Below are 20047 nucleotides of genomic sequence, written 5' to 3'. Positions count from 1 at the left end.
TAAAGGGACCATAAAAATAAAGTGAAACCATAAGTTTTAAAAAATGGGACTTATGCATTGGGTATGGATGCTTGTGAGCCTTGTATCTCTATCACCTTTGGTACATCTATACATTAACATTCATCAATTCTAGCTGAGTAGATTAAGTTTCATAATGTGTGTCCTGTTGGCTGGAATGTGAAGTGTCTTTTCTTGTTGAATGTGCCGTTTCTCTCTTGGCTTAGCCAATATCGGGACACAGACTGCTGGTGGGAGAACTGGAGCTGTAGTCAGAGGAGTCGGTCAATACAAGTACTCTGCAGGAGTCCGAAATGTGCAGCAGGTCATCAATACTCCAGCTCCTGTTGTTCACCAGGTAAAATGAAGATGCACACCTGTACTTTGTTATTCCGTATTCGAGCAGAACGCTGTCGTGAAGCAGAGCTTGTGTGGCAAGTATTATTCGAGCCATTAGCTACTTAACGGACCATTCGAACATGATTGTGAGATGGAGCATAACAGAATGGAGCATATTGCAAAAAAGAACATGATAGATCTTATCTTTGGCCCCCAAGCACCACAGGGAACACACAATGTCCCTAAAATTCAAGGCAAATGCCCCCCAAATACAAATGGGCTCACCTGTGGGGTTGAGGGATGCTTGTACTGTTAGATCTTTCCCCACCATTGACAAAAATTTCCGTAATTTGTGTGAGAACACTTCCCCACTGTTTACAATTTTCTGGCTTTCCGTGTTTACACTGTTATACGGTAGAGGGTGCTATTACACATCTTCTGAAAGAGTACTGAAACTTCTGATCAAAACACTTCCGATGATGCAGAAACAAGCAATATCATATGTAATCAAATGCGTATGTAAAAACAATGCGATCACCAACATTAAACAGCATAAAATCAAAACTGCCTAATGTTACTGAATGAAATGTAAATCCAGGACGAGCTATAGGACTGTGCAAGTATTAGGGGTGTTGGAGTCGATCATCTCCATCTATGTTTTGATCATCTTTCTGATTCCGATCTGGATGTAATGTTTTATTTTGGTTTATTAAAGGTAGAAGATCTTCTCAGTGTTTAGCGGCTTTTAAATATAGTTGAGCTTTCTCATGACCTTAGTTTTAATTCTCTCATTCAGTCCCTTGATGCGAAAAAAGCTTTTGATTCTGTGGAGAGGTATTATTTTATAGATTAGAAAAATTCGGCCATAGGGAATACATCATTAAGTGGGTGCGACTACTCTATACAGATCATCTTGCAGCGGTCCTTACAAATGGTCACATTTTTCCAACAATTTTCCTTTATTTCGGGCTACGAGACAGGACTGCCCCCTCTCTCCATTGCTTTTTGCAATGGCAATAGAGCCTCTTGCTCAGATGTTTAGAGAGGATGTGGCCGTGTCGGGGGTGTGTCTGGGAGATGGGCATAACAAAATCTCCTTATATGCAGATGACGTATAATGTATATATTTAATGTATATTACATAAAAATTTTATGAATATCATTTATATTACTTAAAAGACAGATAAAAAAAAATGTATAATATATAATCACTGCCACTAATACTATGAAGAAAATTAGAGTATGGAGACTTGAACTTGGTAAATAATGACAATGCACACAACCATATTGTGCCATCAGCCCATTTCATGGCGCGGTTTTTCGGCTGTCTCACAGGATGCGTTAAAGCAGACATAGGGCTGTAAGGGGTGTACAGTGATGAATGAAGACCCAGAGTCAGAATTATAAAAAATTAAAGAAAATATTTACTGAAGATAGTTTGCAGTTTCATCAGCAGAAGTCAGCTTCAATACTCGCACAGGAGTTCGTAGGCCGCCCCGCTTACAGTTACAAAGATCACAGCAGTTATACCATTTCCAAGGTCTAAGCTACGTCATTGCTTACAGGTTGAATGATTCTCATTGGCTAAGAAACATTAAGAGCCTAAACAATTTAACACATGTGAGCAGATGGGGGTGCCTATCGCCATTAGTCAAGATAGTTGTCATCCACTCATTAGATTTAGGTCTGTGGTGGCCTGGCAGGTTAGAGAAGGGCGCCAGGGTGTCTGGTCCGAACGTCCAGAACCTACATAGAATGTCATACGCACACACACACACACACACATAACAGACACTAGCAAATAACAGCTCCCATCAAGGCTGAAGAGAGTCTGAGCTCCTTATTATCAGTATATATAAGTATACCAAAACATAATGCTAAAACATTCAGTCATTTGGGAGAAAAACAGATCACTGGCATTTACTCCGAAGGAAGGAAATATACTGGAAAGAATACATTTTAATACAACAATTAAAGTTCGATATAGTAACGCTCAATATAGCTTGACCATATGTCCAGCGAAGAATCATATGTGTCCACTCTGCCTTTAGGACCCTCTACTGATACCAGAGAAAGAGACAAACGGCCTTGTGGGTTACGTGGCCTTCGTGTCCTGCGTGTACTGCGTGCAATCTCAAAGTAAGATTGGAATGCACCTAAAAGAAACTGGTTACTTGCATCACATGCATTTAAGACAATATAATTTCACAAGCACAAAGAATATAAAAATGATTATGTGATAATGAATATATTTGATTATTGATTTTTATAAAGGAAGTATATAAGCATTCAAAAGGATATGATTATAGATGTATTTGAAGAGGCAAGGGATTTTGACCAACCCTTCAGGGCCATGATATTTTTTTATTTTTTTACCAGAGATATATTGCCCTAACTAAAGCCAAATTTTGAGCAAATAGATTTTTATTAATACATGCACATCCATACTCTTCTTTTCTTTATAGTAAAATGGCAATATAGTATACATAAATAGAAAGTTCCAACATATTTTTCAAATGAATGTAATAGTATAAATGTATATTTATATATGTATATATAATATGTACCATGTATTGTTTCAAATATTATTTAAAACAATAAACATATTCACACAAATGTATTTATGCTTGTTTCTTAATTACTTTTTCGTGTGAAATTTCGGACTCGGTGTGCAAGGACTTTTAGCCTATTTTGTCTGTCCTCTCTTCATTTTTGTTATGCGAACCTGGCACGAAGCGATTCGGGTGCAGGTGGAATGACTCAAGGGATGTAGAGACATGTGCACAGTGGTACAAGGGCAGAATGACCCTCCTTTGGTCATCTGTCCTGTCTTCTGTGTGTTTTAGTTTGGTTGGTAATTGTAGCTGAAGGGTGAACCAGGCTAAGGAGATGCACTTCCCCTTTAAAAACAAATTTCGTCGTAATAGTTACAATTCATGTGTTGTACATAAATTATTTATTAAAGCACATTCACACACCACTGTTAATTTTAGCAGAAAAGCAAGCAAACAGTATGTAGGATTTGGCATGGTAGAAAGCGGGCAAAGAGTGACCTTTATAATCAAACTCATCTTATTTCGTGATCTTACAGCATAGATCGGGGATCACCAATCTCGGTCCTGGAGGGCCGATGTCCTGCAGAGTTTAGCTCCAACCAGGTCCAACACACCTGCCTGAAAGTTTCTATTATGCCTAGTGAGACCTTGATTAGCTGGTTCAGGTGTGTTTAATTAGGGTTGGAGCTAAACTCTGCAGGACAGCGGCCCTCCAGGACGGAGATTGGTGACCCATGGCATAGATGAAGCTGACTACACAATGAATCTCTTATTTACATAATGTCTGTCTACACTTCATGGAGTGGAGGATTTGCAAGGGAGCAGAACTCAGAATACCCACACTGCTCGAAACGCAGAGTTTTTTTTCAGTGCTAACTAAAACACCTCTGATTGGCCATTGCATTAATTATCAGATGTGTTTATGATGGGCTACATTGCTCAATGCAGCAAAACTCGTTGTAAATAGAATCCTTTGCTCTCCAGAGTGCAGACACGTATACAATCGTTTGTTAAATTTGTTTTACAATATCCTATTATTACAGAGAAAACGGATCCTAGACCAACAGCTTTTCCCTCTAAAAGCAATTAGAAGCAGCAGTAGGTAGTGGTTTGAGTAAGAAAAGTCCATTCTAGTCTCAAGTCTGTGGCCAGGGGCAGGCAAAGTCTTGCCCAGCCTTACAAACGCTCTGCGTATGTTGGTAATGTATTTGCAGTCCGTACTTTTCTCTTAGCAAGACATGAATAACTTTTGTGAAATTTATTCAAGATAAATGGCATATCTGTATCACCTTTCTTAGCCCAGTTATCATTTGATTGTGGAAACGGAGGTGAAATACAAAGTTTATTTTTGGTTTGTAATGTATTTGCACTTGAAAGTTTCCAATAAACAAAAATAAGACATAGGTGGATTTGTCATCACGGAGGATTGGGGGTGGGCACCCACTAGCAGAAGCCTAAATCAGCACCTATGTGCTATTCCAGCAGGCTAAGAAACTAGCTTCTTCCTAGCTTCTAAACATTTTTTACACTGAGTCAGTGGCCAGTTGGCCAGAGTGATATATGGGCATCAGCCTGGCCCTTAGTTCCGTGAGCCGTTTCCGTACGTCTTTAGCGTGTAATGACAGCAGCCATGGTGGACTAGACTCGGGCACCATCTGTGGTATCTGGGCAGTGAGACAGCTGAAATGGTAAATGGTCAATAATACATATATTTATGAATGTGATTGTTGTTGGTCAATTTTACCAGTATTTACCATACTTTCAATAAAATAAAATAAAGAATTTAAATATGAAAAATATGCTATATGAAAGTTTTCAAATGAAGTATTTTCTTTAAAAGACAAGATTTTGGTCTTCGAAAACTTTTTTCAAAAGGTACATCTTAGATCAATATTTCTTCGCACCTCACCGTTCCGAATATTTGAGTATTATCAGCGTAGCCGTGAAAGCTAATGCCATGCTTCCCAATGATAACTCCCAAGGGTGTACAGGGTAAAAAGCAACGGTGTAACAAGGTTTTAGTTCAGGGAAGGAGGCGGTGGGAACCGGCAGACATTAAATTAATTTAATAATAAAATAAAACAAATACAAAAACCAAAAGTCTGCCAGCAGCCCCTCATGGATGACTGCTGGCCATACAAAACAGAAACAAAACAACATAAAATCAGGCCTATTCCTCTCTCGATCATCAGCGTCGTCGCTCATCCTTTTATGCTTCCGCTCCTCCGTGAGAGATGTGAGACCAGTGCGTCGCACAGGTGTCGCTCATTATCACTCACGCCACCGGCCTTGCGCCGTTCTCTCGCGTCCCTCGGGCCTCGTCCTCCTCGCCACAAACGGTCCTAGTACTGAGCGTTGCGGTACTCCATTCTGAACTTGTCAAGTCACCTTCATTTATATAGCGCTTTTAACAATATAAATTGTTTCAAAGCAGCTTTACAGTGATAATAGGAAATTTAAAGTAACAGAGATTGTTTTGTTTTACAGCAGCTCTAGAATAAAGTAATTTTTTAGCTAAAGTTAGTTTTGATTGATTCATTTCCATGATCATTAGTTATTAACTTGGGGGCTCCTAACACAACACAGTTCTAACAGAAAACCCTTAATGCGATCCGGCTGCTCATTTGCACAAAACAGTGCCTGGTGGCTCAAGAACGCAAATCATGACATAGGTACCAAGGTACAAGGCTTGAAAAATGTATAATACAGACTTTATCACTTCCGCGTAGCCACGTGAACCAGAATTATCCGGACAACGTTTTATCTTTACAGAGGTAAAGAGGAGGGAAGGAGGCCTTCACAGTTGTCGTTGTGTCCAGTTCCTTCATCAGATCCAGATACGGATATGTTTTCTTCCAGTTGTGCTCCATTTTTCTGGCTGCTCTCTTAAGGGCCTGAGTGTGCTCGTTGTACCACGGCGTTGGACTATTTTCTTTTAATCTTCAAGCGCAAAGGAGCAACTGTGTCTAAAGTGCTGGAAAAGAGAGCATCAAACGTTTGTCGCAATATCGAGTTCTTCTAAGCTATCTGGGATGCTGAGGAGATGAAACTGATCAGAAATATTATTAATAAAGCGACACTAATCAGCATGTACTTAGTCCCTACACAGGCATATTCTTAGTATACTTTAGTGTACTTGTCTACTAAATTGGAACAATTTCAAGTATTCTTAAATGCACTTAGTTATGCTTTACTGCAATTTAATTACAGCTAAAATATACTTGGTTACCTTGAAGTGTACTATTTTTAAACTAACTTTTTACTAATTAACACACTTGAAGTTTACTAAATTAATCTAACAGCCATATCACCCTGAAGGCTGGTTGCCCACTGAAGCTTAGCAGGGTTGAGCCTGGTCAGTACCTGGATGGGAGATCTCTTGGGGAAACTAAGTTTCTGCTGGAAGAGTTGTTAATGAGGCCAGCAGTGTGTCTGTGTGGGTCCTAATGCCCCAGTAAGGTGATGGGGACACTATACTGTTGAAGAACACTGTCCTTCGCATGAGACGCTAAACAGAGGTCCTGACTCTCTGTGGTCATTAAAAACCCCAGTATGTTCTTTGAAAAAGATTAGGGGTTTTAGTCCCCCCTCTTCTAGTCCCCTTGACATTATACACCCTCGCTATCTGAAGTTATTAATTGATATTGTAGGACCTGGCCTTGTAACTTTACTTAATAAATGCTTGCAGTCAGGGTTGGTCCCTGATAGCTTAAAAAGGGCCACAGTGACTCCGGTGCTAAAGAAACCCACACTTGATACATCTATATTAGCAAATTTTCGCCCCGTGTCTGTCCTTCCTTTTATTTCCAAGGTGATGGAAAGATTTGTCTCTCTGCAACTTCAGTCTTTTTTATTTACTAATCGCATTTATGAGGTGTTTCAATCAGGTTTCAAATCTCTACATAGTACTGAAACGGCCCTTGTAAGAGTCCTAAATGATATCTTAATGATTACTGACTCGGGATCTTCTGTCATTCTAATCAATGCTGGACTTGTCTTCAGCTTTTGATACTGTTGATCACGGAATTCTCATCTCCCGTCTGGAGTCGTATGTAGGACTAGGTGGAGTAGTGTTAAACTGGTTTAAATCTTTCCTAACTAACAGAACTTTTTCTGTTAAAATTGGAAATTTCACTTCATCACTACGCAAGATATCACTACGGGGTTTCTAAGAGTCAAATCTCTCGATTACAAGTTGTTCAGAATGCAGCAGCCCGTTTTTTGAAGGGAGGTAAAAAAATTTATCACGTTACACCACTTCTGAGGTCCCTCCATTGGTTACCTGTTCAATATAGAATTAACTATAAAATCTTACTACTAGTCTACAAATCCTTAAATAATCTTGCACCAGCTTATTTATCGGATTTATTTTACCCATATACTTTAAATCGAGAATTGAGATCAGGAAACAAATTCCTCCTCCTTATTCCTAGAACCCGTTTGAAAAAGAGGGGAAATAGAGCTTTTGAAGTGGGGGGCCCCACTTTATGGAATAACCTTCCTATTCAACTTAAAATGGCTTCCACTTTATCTGAGTTTAAAACAGCGCTAAAAACTTATTTATTTAGATTAGCTTTCAATGTGTAATTTACTTGTTTTTATTTTTATTTACTTCTATTTCTAATTTTAATGCACCATATTTTGACTGACGATAGGAATGTTGTTGGTTCAATGTGTATTTGTTGTGATTATTGTACAGCACTTTGGTCGGCCAAAAGCCGGTATTAAAGTGCTCTAGAAATAAACTAACTTGAACTTGGGTTTAACCCCAGCATCCTGGCCAAATTTGCCCATTGGCCTCTTTCCATCATGGCCTCCTAATCACCCCCTATATATACTGATTGGCTTCATTACTCTGTCTCCTTTCCACCAATAAGCTGGTGTGTGGTGGGTGTTCTGGCGCAATATGGCTCCCGTCGCATCATCCAGGTGGATGATGTATTGAGTATTGCTTTATATAAATATAAAGCAATAGTTAGTGGCAGAAGTGATTAGTTCTACCATATTTGTGACAGGGAGTCGGTTTTGCAGCCTTGGCTAAATGCTGCGAATACATGAGACTAGATAATGATCATCGCTCTGCTGCAGAATTTCAATGGCATCAACATTGATTCCATGTGACTAAAATATCGCTAAAGTATGATGAGACAATGAAAGGGTCCTGACACGTGTTGTTTCCAGTAGAGTTTAGAACGTCTGTAAATGCCAATCCCAATTAGTCTTTTTCATTATCTACATGGATATTAAAATCACCAACAATTAGGACTGATATGCTGCCGGTACTAACTCCGATAGAAAATCAGCAAATTCTTTGATAAAGCCTGTATGGTGCCCTTGTGGCCTGCATACAGTAGCCAGCTCAAATGTCAAACGTGATTTATCACTTGAGCAGTATTGGCGCTTTAGGTTTGGGTTAATTTAAAAATTTTGTTAGGGCATATTCTGGGTCTTAGCACTAGTTTATGATATACATTTTTGTAAGCTTTATATTCTAATCGCGGACACATCAAGTCAAGTTATCCTCATTTATATAGCGCTTTTAACAATGTAGATTGTTTCAAAGCAGCTTTACAGAGATAAACATATAATTTAAGGTAACAGAGATTGGTTTGGTTTTATAGTGGCTCTTGAAAAATGTTTTTTCCAGCTAAAGTTAGTTTTGATTGATTCGTCTAAATGATCATTTGTTATTAAATTAGGGGCCGCTAAGACGACACCGTTCTCTCTAAACAGACTTTAAACGTGAACCTGTGATAGACGCTGATGGCGTTCACATGCGCATTAAGAATTGATTGTATAGTTATGTGCGTTTGAATATATGTGCGCAGGTTTGTAATTCCTTACAAACCATGCCTAAACAAACTACTTGTCTTGTCTATAAATTTTGATGCAGAATTTTATTTTATCTTATCACTTTGGGTAGGTACGCGAACCGAAAAATTCCACAACGCTTTATCTGTAGAGTGTTATAGGGATCCTCCATAGGGAGAGGCTAGTTGGCACTTCAGCACTGCATTGTCATCGGGTCCAGGCGAAGGTCCTTCGTCAGATCTGGAAACGGCCTGGATCCAGCAGGCTGCGGGAAAACCTAGAGATAAACAAAGACACTAAAATTAGCGTAGATGCCATTCTTCTTATGATGTAATGAGTACATCAGGATTTGAGGGAAGTGTTCCCAGTTCCGGCTGACCTAATCTAAGCAGCCTAATATTGAATTATATCATGGCAGAATTCTAATGTCATTGCGTTATTCAGGCTGAGGGTGGTGCTCTGATGATTGACATACTTTAGTACACACGAACAAACGCATAGAATGTCATCTTAGAATTTCCTTAATGTATTTATTGCGTCCGGATGTTGTTTTCGAATTGTTTTTCTTACTGGAATTTCTAACTTGCAACAAAGTCATGTCTATTCTCAGAACAAACATAAAACAAACGCAACAGAACTACTGTATAAAAGCTATTAACATGAGCATGTTTAAACTAAAGTGTTTATACTTTAATTTGATACGCTGCTCCACATAGGAAGAACAGACATGCCAACTGACCAGATGCAAACACAGTTGAAGCGGACTGATAGCATCTTGTTCTGGAGTCGGTTTTGCAGCCTTGGCTAAATGCTGCGAATACATGAGACTAGATAATGACTCTGTATTTCCCTGCATTTATGACATATGAAACCGTCATCGCTGAAAGAGAATGCTAGACATCAATGGCGTGGCACAGTTACAACCACTTTACAGTTTTACTTAGTAACAAGGTATGTTGTTATGGAAAGAAGGATGTGGGAACTGGTGAATACTTAACTTACTTTAATTCCAAAATAAACAAACAAAAACGAAAGTAGCTTAATTCCAAAATAAACAAACAAAAAACGAAAGTAGCTTTATCCCTCAAAGATGAATGCCACAAAAAAAACAAGACCGGTACAGTGCGCAGGTGACCCTTATCAATCATGCCACCGGCCTTGTGCTGTTCTTTCACGGCTCTCGGACCTGCCCTGCTTGCCACATATGAGGGTACTCCCGAGACTGCTCACTCCCACACCCACCCCCCAGTCAGGGCGGCCGTGGCACCTGGGGGTAAAGGACAGATGAGGCGGAAGAAAAAGGAGACTGAAGCATGAGGAGCGAAAGAGACGAGAGAGGAAGAAAAAAATCTTGGTCTCTTACCTCATCGAAAATGTGCAGAAAAGGAACAAAAATAACTTTTTTCATAAAGTAAAAGTTTAGTTTTAGACCTCAGCAATGTTATGATTTGACACTTGTGAGCAGTTAAATTGGGAAATATTTTGTACTAGCAAATAACAAATAACACAGACTTTCTTTTTCTTTAGGTGGTGCAGAATACAGAGCCGGCAGTTCATATGAGAGGCCAGGAGCCCCTTACTGCCTCAATGCTGGCAGCTGCACCATTAAAAGAGCAGAAACAACTCCTGGGTATTTTACGCACACGGTCAATTAAACATTAGGTTTGAAGATGTGAGCACTTTGAGTAATTTTATCTCATCAAGTGATGGTGACTTGAAATAACAATACTCTTCAATAGGGAGTGTATTACTAGAAATAGTACAGCAGGGGTGTCTAAGGCCCACTGTCCTGCAGAGTTTGTCTAGCCCCAATTAGACACCTGAACCAAGTCCTTCAGGATTACTAGAAACTTACAGCCAGGTATTTTGTGACAAATTGAGGCTAAACTCTGCAGGGATTTGGCCCTTTAGGACCTGGATTGTACACCTGTGTAGTACAGTGAATAAATTGAATACACTACTTTATTCTGTAGTACTGTAATACAATGGACATGAATACATGCATCCCCTTTAGAGCAATACTGCTGGAAAAAGTAAAGTAAAAGCGGCAGTTATTTTATGGCTTCAAAAGACTTGTAGTACGTAGAACTTATGTGCTTTGTTCCATCATATTGTAATTAAAATTATTAAATTGTAATCCCATACAGGTGAGCGGCTATATCCTCTTATCCAGGCTTTGCATCCTGCACTTTCGGGAAAGATCACAGGCATGCTTCTGGAGATTGACAACTCTGAACTACTGCACATGCTTGAGTCTCCAGAGTCCCTGGACTCTAAGGTTCCACCAGTCAAAACTAATACTCAAAGCCAGTATAGATGCAGTCTCAGAGATCAATTTTTGTTTGATCATTGTGACTTTTTTTTTTATTATTCTTTAGGTTGAGGAGGCAGTAGCAGTACTTCAGGCTCATCAAGCCAAGGAACTGTCAACTAAGTGAGGATTTCATGTTATTTAATCCATGGTTTGCACACTGCAAATGTCCTTTTTCTCTCCACAATGTTAAGTTTGTTCTGATTTTGTTTAAAAAAAAAAAAAAGAAAAACAGGAAAAAAGGAAAATGACAAGAAAGCTAAAAAAATATTTTTTGAAATTTCTGTGCAATAAAATGATCCTGGCTTAATAGACATGCAAATGGAATTCATAAGTGTCTTCTTTTTTTTTTATCTTTTTTTTATTGTATTTTTATGTGGGAATATTTTTTTTCCTGAGGTTTTTATTGACAACAATACAATAGAGGGAGAAAAAAAACAGGAATCAAATTACATGCTGCCAATTACTCGGTGTACACATTCAGAAATACAGAAATTAATATTTAATATATATCATGCCTTAAATTAAGTCTAGTAGTAGGTGTGGCGAGCAGGACGAGGTCGAGGGCCGTGAGAAAACGGTACGAGGCCGGTGCCGTGATTACTGATGAGCGACACCTGCGCGATGCACCGGTCTAGTGTCTCTCACTGAGGAGCGGAAGCATAAAAGAGGGAGCGACGACAGTGGAGATCGAGAGAGGCCAGGCCTGGATTTTATTTGATGTTTTGTTTTATGTGTGGCGGCAGTCGACCGTGAGGGACTGCCATCTTTACTTTCATTTTTGTATTTGCTTATTATTAAAATACAAAGATGTAGGCATGTAAAACAAGTTAGAATGTTTTCCTTCACATTCAGATTTTAAAACAAAAAAAGTTATAGAATGTCTTTCACGAACGACTTTATAGGCTACCAGAATGTTTTCTAAAACAATGTTTCAAACGTGTGCATCAAACAACGACAGTTAAAAAATACATAAAACTAATATTTTTTAACATGACAATTTGCTACTAAAGTTTTGTTTGGTTTTTAAACGAAAACTCGCCATCACTCCTCAACATACACGGGGGTTTAAAAAAAAGTACACAAATAAACATCCTACTCAGTTCACAAAGAGAAAGAGGCAAATAAAAGGAAGGAGAACAAATGTCGGTAGAGTGGTTATCTTCTAGCCTGACGTCGTCATACTTAAATTCTAGTCAGAATGTGAGTCTGATACTGCTCCATTCGGCTGTGATTATGGGGCGTGTGTCAACCGAACCAGGAAATAAAAGGCCTCTGCACTCAATTGACCTATGGCTAAGCCACTCCCCCTCCACTCACTCGGACAACTAAACCGACTGTTTAGTTATGTTGAAGAGTGAAAAGGCTACATGTTTTGCTAAAAAAAAAACCCACAAAGTTCACCCAGTTGTTTTGGTAGAAAGTTGTCTAAAATGTTTTGCTTTAATATGTAATTAATGGTTCATGATCAAGTTAAATATATACAGGTCTAAGTTGCATACGTTTCCAGGACAAGCCTTTTTACCATCTTTACCAAGAGTACCTCTCCGTTAGTTTGGTGCTACAGTATTTACATGAATCATTCAGCACAACACTGCTAACATTTGTTATCTCTGTTATTTACAGATGCGCTATTGAAGCTAAGTGACATGATGTACAATGCAGCTAGAAGCTAACGTTAACGTTTTCTAATGTTAGGCTAACGTTAGAGATGTTAAAAATAACGTTCAAATACGTTGTTGACTTAACATTACCTTAGAACAGATGTAGACATCCTTGTTTAATTTATCCACGTTTAGTTGGTGTTGTGGTCTACCGCATAACTTAATCCAGAGCAGACACACATCTCAGTTGAGATGTGGCTTAATTTGGAAAGGGTAAAAAATACACACTGTCGCCCAGCCTCTCGGGATACCTAGTGTCGGAGTTGCATGTACTCCATGCACACCGTTTGAACATTTTAAACTTAAAATGACAAAAAAAAACATAAAACGAATGAAAACTGATTAACTGCAATACATTTCAATAGATGTGGAAGCAGAGAATGTTTGAGTGTATTGGGAGCTATGTGCACTGTGGTTCTCTGTTCCTCTTCTAAAATTAATGCGCAGTCTATATATTCTATAACACACGCAATAGCAGAATATAACGTGCCAGACTGCAGATACCAGCCCTTCAAACCTGTGAGTTCAGTCAGCTTTACCTGTACAATACACACAACTCAATTCTCCAGCAGCAGCCATGAATTCAACACAAGCGCTCTGATGACGTGGATGGTTACGTTACCGTTGCTCATCTATCCATCATCATATAAAGCCCACCCTGACAAATTTGATTGGTCCGAACAATTTTCTGTTCGGCCACAATAGCTCCTCAACAGATCGAGTCCAGACCGAACTTCTCGACCTAAAATTTTGTGGGCGGGGTTCGGGCTGGCATCCAGGCTAGTTATCTCCCCTCCCTCGGTCAAAATCGAGGGAGCGAGGGTCTGTCCATATAAACTTCCCTCGTCCACTTTATGAAGTGGAACGCACTTCAAAATGGCGGCAGGGATTCCCCTGCATAGATGTCTATGTTCCCCTGAGGGGAATTGCTTAGGGATGTTCGCAAGTGTGTGTCTAAGGCCCTGTCCAATGCGCATTCTCGCTAAGGGGTGCAAGACCGTAGGGTGTCCCGATCCTCTAATGGTGTTCTCCATGGGTGATCATTAGCGCACTTAATGCATCCCTTTCGCAAGTGCGCATCAGACCCATAGACAGTAAAAGAGACCTCACATTAGGCTTGTTTGAGATGAGCAAAATCTGTGCAGAACCGATCACCGGTGATCAGCGCGTAATGCATGCCAGTTAGAAATGTATCCGAGTGGCCGAATGGGCTACAGGTGCCGCATTCCCCAGGTCAAGCCACTTTTGAACCAGAAACAGTGGCAGAAGCGCCTGACCTGGGCTACAGAGAAGCAGCACTGGACTGTTGCTCAGTGGTCCAAAGTACTTTTTTCAGAAGAAAGCAAATTTTGCATGTCATTCTGAAATCAAGGTGCCAGAGTCTGGAGGAAGGCTGGGGAGAAGGAAATGCCAAAATGCCTGAAGTCCAGTGTCAAGTACCCACAGTCAGTGATGGTCTGGGGTGCCATGTCAGCTGCTGGTGTTGGTCCTCTGTGTTTTATCAAGGGCAGGGTCAATGCAGCTAGCTATCATGAGATTTTGGAGCACTTCATGCTTCTATCTGCTGAAAAGCTTTATGGAGATGAAGATTTCATTTTCCAGCACGACCTGGCACCTGCTCACAGTGCCAAAACCACTGGTAAATGGTTTACTGAGGATGGTATTACTGTGCTCAATTGGCCTGCCAACTCTCCTGACCTGAACCCCATAGAGAATCTGTGGGATATTGTGAAGAGAAAGTTGAGAGACGCAAGACCCAACACTCTGGATGAGCTTAAGGCCGCTATCGGAGCATCCTGGGCCTCCATAACACCTCAGCAGTGCCACAGGCTGATTGCCTCCATGCCACGCCGCATTGAAGCAGTCATTTCTGCAAAAGGATTCCCGACCAAGTATTGAGTGCATAACTGAACATAATTATTTGAAGGTTGACTTTTTTTGTATTAAAAACACTTTTATTGGTTTGGATGAAATATACTATTTTTTTGAGGTAGGAATTTTGGGTTTTCACGAGCTGTATGCCAAAATCATCAGTATTGAAACAATAAAATACCTGAAATATTTCAGTTGGTGTGCAATGAATCTAAAATATATGAAAGTTAAATTTTTATCATTACATTATGGAAAATAATGAACTTTATCACAATATGCTAATTTTTTTAGAAGGACCTGTATGTTATGTGTGAATATTCCCAAACTCTCGGACAGTGGGTGATCTCTATGGGTTATGCAATATCATTTTATTATTTTAAAACACACGCACACGCACACATAGCCTATGTCTGTATTAAAGAAAAACACTTATTTGGAATGAAATTAAATAAGTACTTTGGGTGTCTTGTTCATTATATTTATTTTCATATAAAAGCAACTGAACTTAAATTACATCCAGTTTATTAGCAACACTGTGCACGAGCGTGAATCCCGTGAATCCATCATTGATCTCGCAGGTGTCAGATCCACTGCGAGAAGCGAGAACTGTCAGGCTTGCCTGCGCTTTTAACACTCCTCTCAATGCAGCCGCCTACTCTCGACGACATTTCAGGCGAAGCAAGGCGCATCTCTGTTGTAGATGGGGAAGGTTATTTCTGTCCAGGGCTGGACTGGGACTAAAAATCGGCCCTGGCATTTTGGCCTAGACTGGCCCACTACATATAATCATAAACAGAGCCAATCTTTTCACGCCCCTGAATATGTATACTTACTCCTATTAAAGCCATGTAATGAGTGAGTAGGAATGAGTAAGAGTTAATAGATGAAATAACTACTAATTGTAAAATACAATCGAACTACTCCACAACAATGAATCCTAAAACAAGCTATAAGCTGCATTGGCATAACAATACTAGTGTTTGACACAGGATTTTTGGTAAATCTTTGGTGGGTGGACCTCTGTCCCTTCAGGGGGGTTCAGGGGAGTCTCCGTAAGAAATATTTGTGCTTTTTAATGTTAAATTCATCAATCTGGTGCACTTTGAGAGTTAAGAATTAAGAGCTCCAACCCATAATCAGTGTGCAAATTGAACAAAGAAAAACTCAAAACTCTTTTAGCTGTGATAGTGTCTGTCTGCATTACATTACTACATAATAATAGTTATAATTAATCCCATGACAGTAATAGCCATATATTGTAAAACAAATGCACTGAAAAATAAAAGCAACTTTCATAATTAGTTTTGTACTAATTTCTATGATTGAAAGAGATAAACACATGATCTTTTATTTTGGCAGAAAAATGTTTTACAAACGCGTCTCATTACAATTCTAGTAAAATGCGTAATCGTCAACTATATGCAGATGTGTAAATAATGCGTAACTGGGTAAAGGGTTCCTACACTCATAGCCTAATGCCGGGCTTACACCAAAGGATTTTCACAGTCCCAAACAAAAGACCGGCAGTCTTCAGGAATCTTACTGGAGTCTCAAATGTGAGGTGATAATCTGCAGTCGGCGACCCGATTTATGCCAGTCTTTCTCTAGTCTTTCATATCAAACATGTTTGATATTATCGCAAGTCTTTAGTCTGAGACTAAAAACTGTGAACCCAAGTCTTTAGATGTGAGCTGATAATCTTATGAAGTCTTTTCTAAATCTTTTCAAAGTCTTTAGGTGTGCAGAAAGCATAAGTGTCCTGAAAGTAGCCTAGTTCTGCTTACCACAGTTCTCTACACTCACTCATTCTCTCCTGATCCTCCTCAATATCCTCATCAGACACTTGAAGGGCCCGTTTCTTTTTTTCACACTATTTCTCTGCACATTCCTTGCGTTTCTTCTCCATCTCTGACTATTTTGACAGATACACACTGAAGGCCTCATTATGCTTCTGCGTCAACTCCACAGCGTAGCTACGCCGTCACTCCTACGGCGTCATGGCTGTTTCATGGTTCTGCGTCAGGTTGCTTGCATCGCAGTGCATCTGACCAATCACAGCCCTTGCGGTCTGCGTTGCCTCGACGCACAAATTTTTGGAGGTACACGTCGAGCTACGTCGGAGGGGTCGGAGAGGGGTTCGTGGCGACGCAGAGGGGTCTGCGGGGGTACGCCGTCGATTCGACGCAGAAGCATAAAACAGACTTGACACTGCACACTTGCTCAGAGCCCAAAGGGGGTGGAGTTTAAAGATGTGATTGGACCAGCCCAGTGTCAATCAAGAAAAGAACAAATGGGCCGCTGATCTACGCGTTTCATGGTACGGTCTGAAAAAAAAAAAAAAATTGTCCCCTAGGTGGCATTAGTAGTTCAGCTAAATGAATATGTAGTGTGTAGCAGAGCAGGATTCTGTCATGCTGATGTGTTTTTGCTCATCCCCAGTGTTCAGTAAACTCCAGATAAACGCTACCTCGCTGTCTGTTTTCCTTTTACTAGTACTCAGTATACTACATCTGGTGACGAGGAAAACGGTTGAGCTCGGAAAAAATTGTTAACGACAACAATAAGAAGCTTGAGAGTTCAATTACGCGAAAACTCGGTGGAAGTCGGTTGACGAGGAATCTAACGCTAACCAAGAGCAATGGAAGGAACACTTACTGCTTTTGACAGTCAGACCTAAACATGGGAGGGATACGTTGAAGTGTTGGGACATTTTTTTGTTGCGAATGGGATCGAGGATGAGGGAAAGAAGAGGGCAATATTGATAAGCTCCATAGGCAGTCGGACATACAGTATAATGAGAAACTTACTGAGCCCGAACAAGCCTGGCGAAAAGTCAAATAAAGATTTGACTGACCTGCTTCAGTCACATTTTAACCCGAAGCCCAGTGAAATAGTCCAAAGATTTAAGTTCAATTCGAGGACTAGATCAGCGAATGAAACTGTGACGGAGTATGTGGCTGGGCTACGAGAGCTCGCTCAACATTGCAACTATGACGACAAGTTAAAAGAGATGCTACGCGACAGGCTCGTGTGTGGCATAGCGGACGATCGCATGCAAAGGAGAATGTTGGCGGAGCCTGAGCTCACATTTGAAAAAGCCTTGAAAGTTGCACTGGCCATTGAGACAGCAAATAGGGATGTGCGTGATCTGCAACTGAAAACTCTGGATGGCACCGTGAGTAACACCGCACCCCAACTGCTAGTGCATGATGTGGAGTCAAACCATAAAGGGCAAGGAAAGGCAACACCATTGGCATGTTACAGGTGTGGGGGTGAACATATGGCCAAGAGACTGTCGTTTCAGAAACAATAAAAATCAGTCGGCGCATCACATAAGTGAATCTCCAGAGAATGTCACTAGTGATGAAGATTTATTTACGATGTACAATCTAACAGATCCAAAGTTAACGAAAATAGATCCCATTACTGCGCAGCTTTACATAAATGAGAACATTGTGGAATTCGAAGTGGATACTCGCTGTATCGTGACAATTTTGTCAAAGGCTGAATATGACAAATTATTGACCGCAGGGAGCACACACAGACTGATCTCATGAAATGGCGTATGTATGACATGCCAATTCGTATTTCCATTTTTGGCGTGCTATCAACACGCATAACCGCTTTTCAGCGTGTTTATCAACGCCTTTGACTTAACGTTATATTAATGTATTATGTATATATAAATATATGACCTACCCCAACCCCGTCCCTAAACCTACCCGTCACTGGGGTTAATACCATTTATGAGTGTTCTCCTACCATTCTAGGAAAAGAAATATCGCTCCACAGATGTAGATATAGATTTTGCTTCGTTTCGCTCGGACATTTAACGGCGTACACATACACGCGGAATCACTCGGACATTTAATGGCGTAGACATACACGCAAAAGATTTCGGCGTGGACATACACGCGGATAACTCAAAATAAAGAAGGCGTGGCTCCAAAGTTCTATAAACCCAGGCCCGTGCCCTATGCGATGAGAAAGAAGGTGGAGATGGAGTTAGAGAGACTCACAAACCAGGGAATTATTGAGCCAGTGAAATTCTCAGAGTGGGCAGCACCGATCGTGCCTTTGTTAAAAGCTGATAATTCTGTGCGCATTTGTGAAACTACAAACTCACTGTCAACCAGGTGTCGAACTTCGAGCAGAGATATTGTGTTGTCCAGAGTGATGCAGTTCGTCCAAAGTGGTTGGAACCTTGGAACGCCTTGAAGTGGTTGGAAGTGGAACCCCTTGATACAGCAGCTACATCACGGTCACATCGCCATCACTAGAATGAAGGCATTAGCGCGAAGCTACTTCTGGTGGCCAAAGGTAGATGCAGACATTGAAGCTGTAGTTAAAAGATGTGTTGCATGCCAAGAACACCGTAACTCTCAAGCTCCAGCACCACTTCATCCCTGGGAGTGGCCGAGCAAACCATGGCAAAGGTTACACGTTGACTATGCGGACCTTTTATGTGACACATGTTTTTGATCTTGATGGACACTCATTCCAAATGGATGGATGTTTACCCTGTAACGACCTCAACTTCAGCCAGCACGATTGAATGTCTAAGGAAGAGTTTTAGCAATCAAAGAATACCAAAGACTATTGTGTCCGATAACGGCTCATGTTTTGTGAGTGCAGAATTCAGAGAATTCATGCAGAAAAATGGGATCGAACACATCTCTTCTGCTCCTTATCATGCTTCCTCCAATGGTTGTGCTGAGCGCGCAGTCCAGACATTCAAGGCAATGATGAAGAAGGCAGGTGAGGGAAGCCTGGCCACTAAAGTGTCAAGGGTGCTGTCTAGTTGCTGTCTGTCTAGACATTACACCACAGTCCACCACTGGGCTGTCGCCTGCTGAAATGTTACAAGGCAGGAAGTTGAGATCGACATTAGACCTAATTCATCCGGACCGCCAAATGAAGGTGGAACGTAAACGGAGCATTCAAAAGAAACATCATGACAAGCAAGGTTCAGGGAGAAGTTTCCAGGAGGGAGCTGCGTAGTGATCACAAGGAATTTCAGTCATGGACCTAAGTCGATCCCCAGGTTCATTACCAAAATAACAGGTCCTTTCCCCTAAAAGGTCATGCTAGGAGATGGCAACATTGTGCGCAGACACGTCGACCAGATATTGGCCAGCTCTGAGGACATGGACTTGGTGGAACCAAAGATCATGAAACCCCTGGGGTTTCTGAAGCTCCAGCGGCAGCTTTTGCAGCATCAGAGAGTTCCATTCCGGAGGGAAACTGCTGTGTTCCAGAAGCAAACACTCAGGGCGTGAGAAAACCTGTTTCAGAAAAGACTAAACCATCAGTGTTGGACTTTCAACCTCCAGGTACTCCAATGCAGTCACAATCTTCGTCTGCGCCGGCTCGTTGAGGCCTGTGTCGAAAGCAAGTTTTTTGAAGGACTATGAGTGTTAAAAAAAACAAAAAAATGTTGATGTTGATTGTTTCTCAGTCTCAGGGTTAAAGAGGAATGACTGACACACCAAATTTAT

General features: G+C 40.6%; 1 protein-coding gene across 1 annotated transcript in view; it reads left to right on the top strand.

Annotated features, from left to right (window-relative positions):
- Positions 1-11152, top strand: part of pabpc1l (poly(A) binding protein, cytoplasmic 1-like) — a 65888-nt gene extending 54736 nt beyond the window's left edge. The window contains exons 12-15 of the mRNA XM_077223242.1: positions 225-355; positions 10230-10332; positions 10850-10980; positions 11081-11152. Coding sequence (XP_077079357.1) covers positions 225-355; positions 10230-10332; positions 10850-10980; positions 11081-11140 — 425 coding nt within the window. The 3' untranslated portion in view covers positions 11141-11152. The remainder of the gene's footprint in view (positions 1-224; positions 356-10229; positions 10333-10849; positions 10981-11080) is intronic.
- Positions 11153-20047: the final 8895 nt, after the last annotated feature.

This window comes from Siphateles boraxobius, unplaced genomic scaffold (genome assembly GCF_051911475.1).
Source record: "Siphateles boraxobius isolate OS27281-9 unplaced genomic scaffold, OSU_SipBor_1 9, whole genome shotgun sequence".
NCBI lineage: Eukaryota > Metazoa > Chordata > Actinopteri > Cypriniformes > Leuciscidae > Siphateles > Siphateles boraxobius.
Note: the sequence above shows the minus strand (reverse complement) of the source record. Positions and strands in the feature narration are given on the sequence as shown.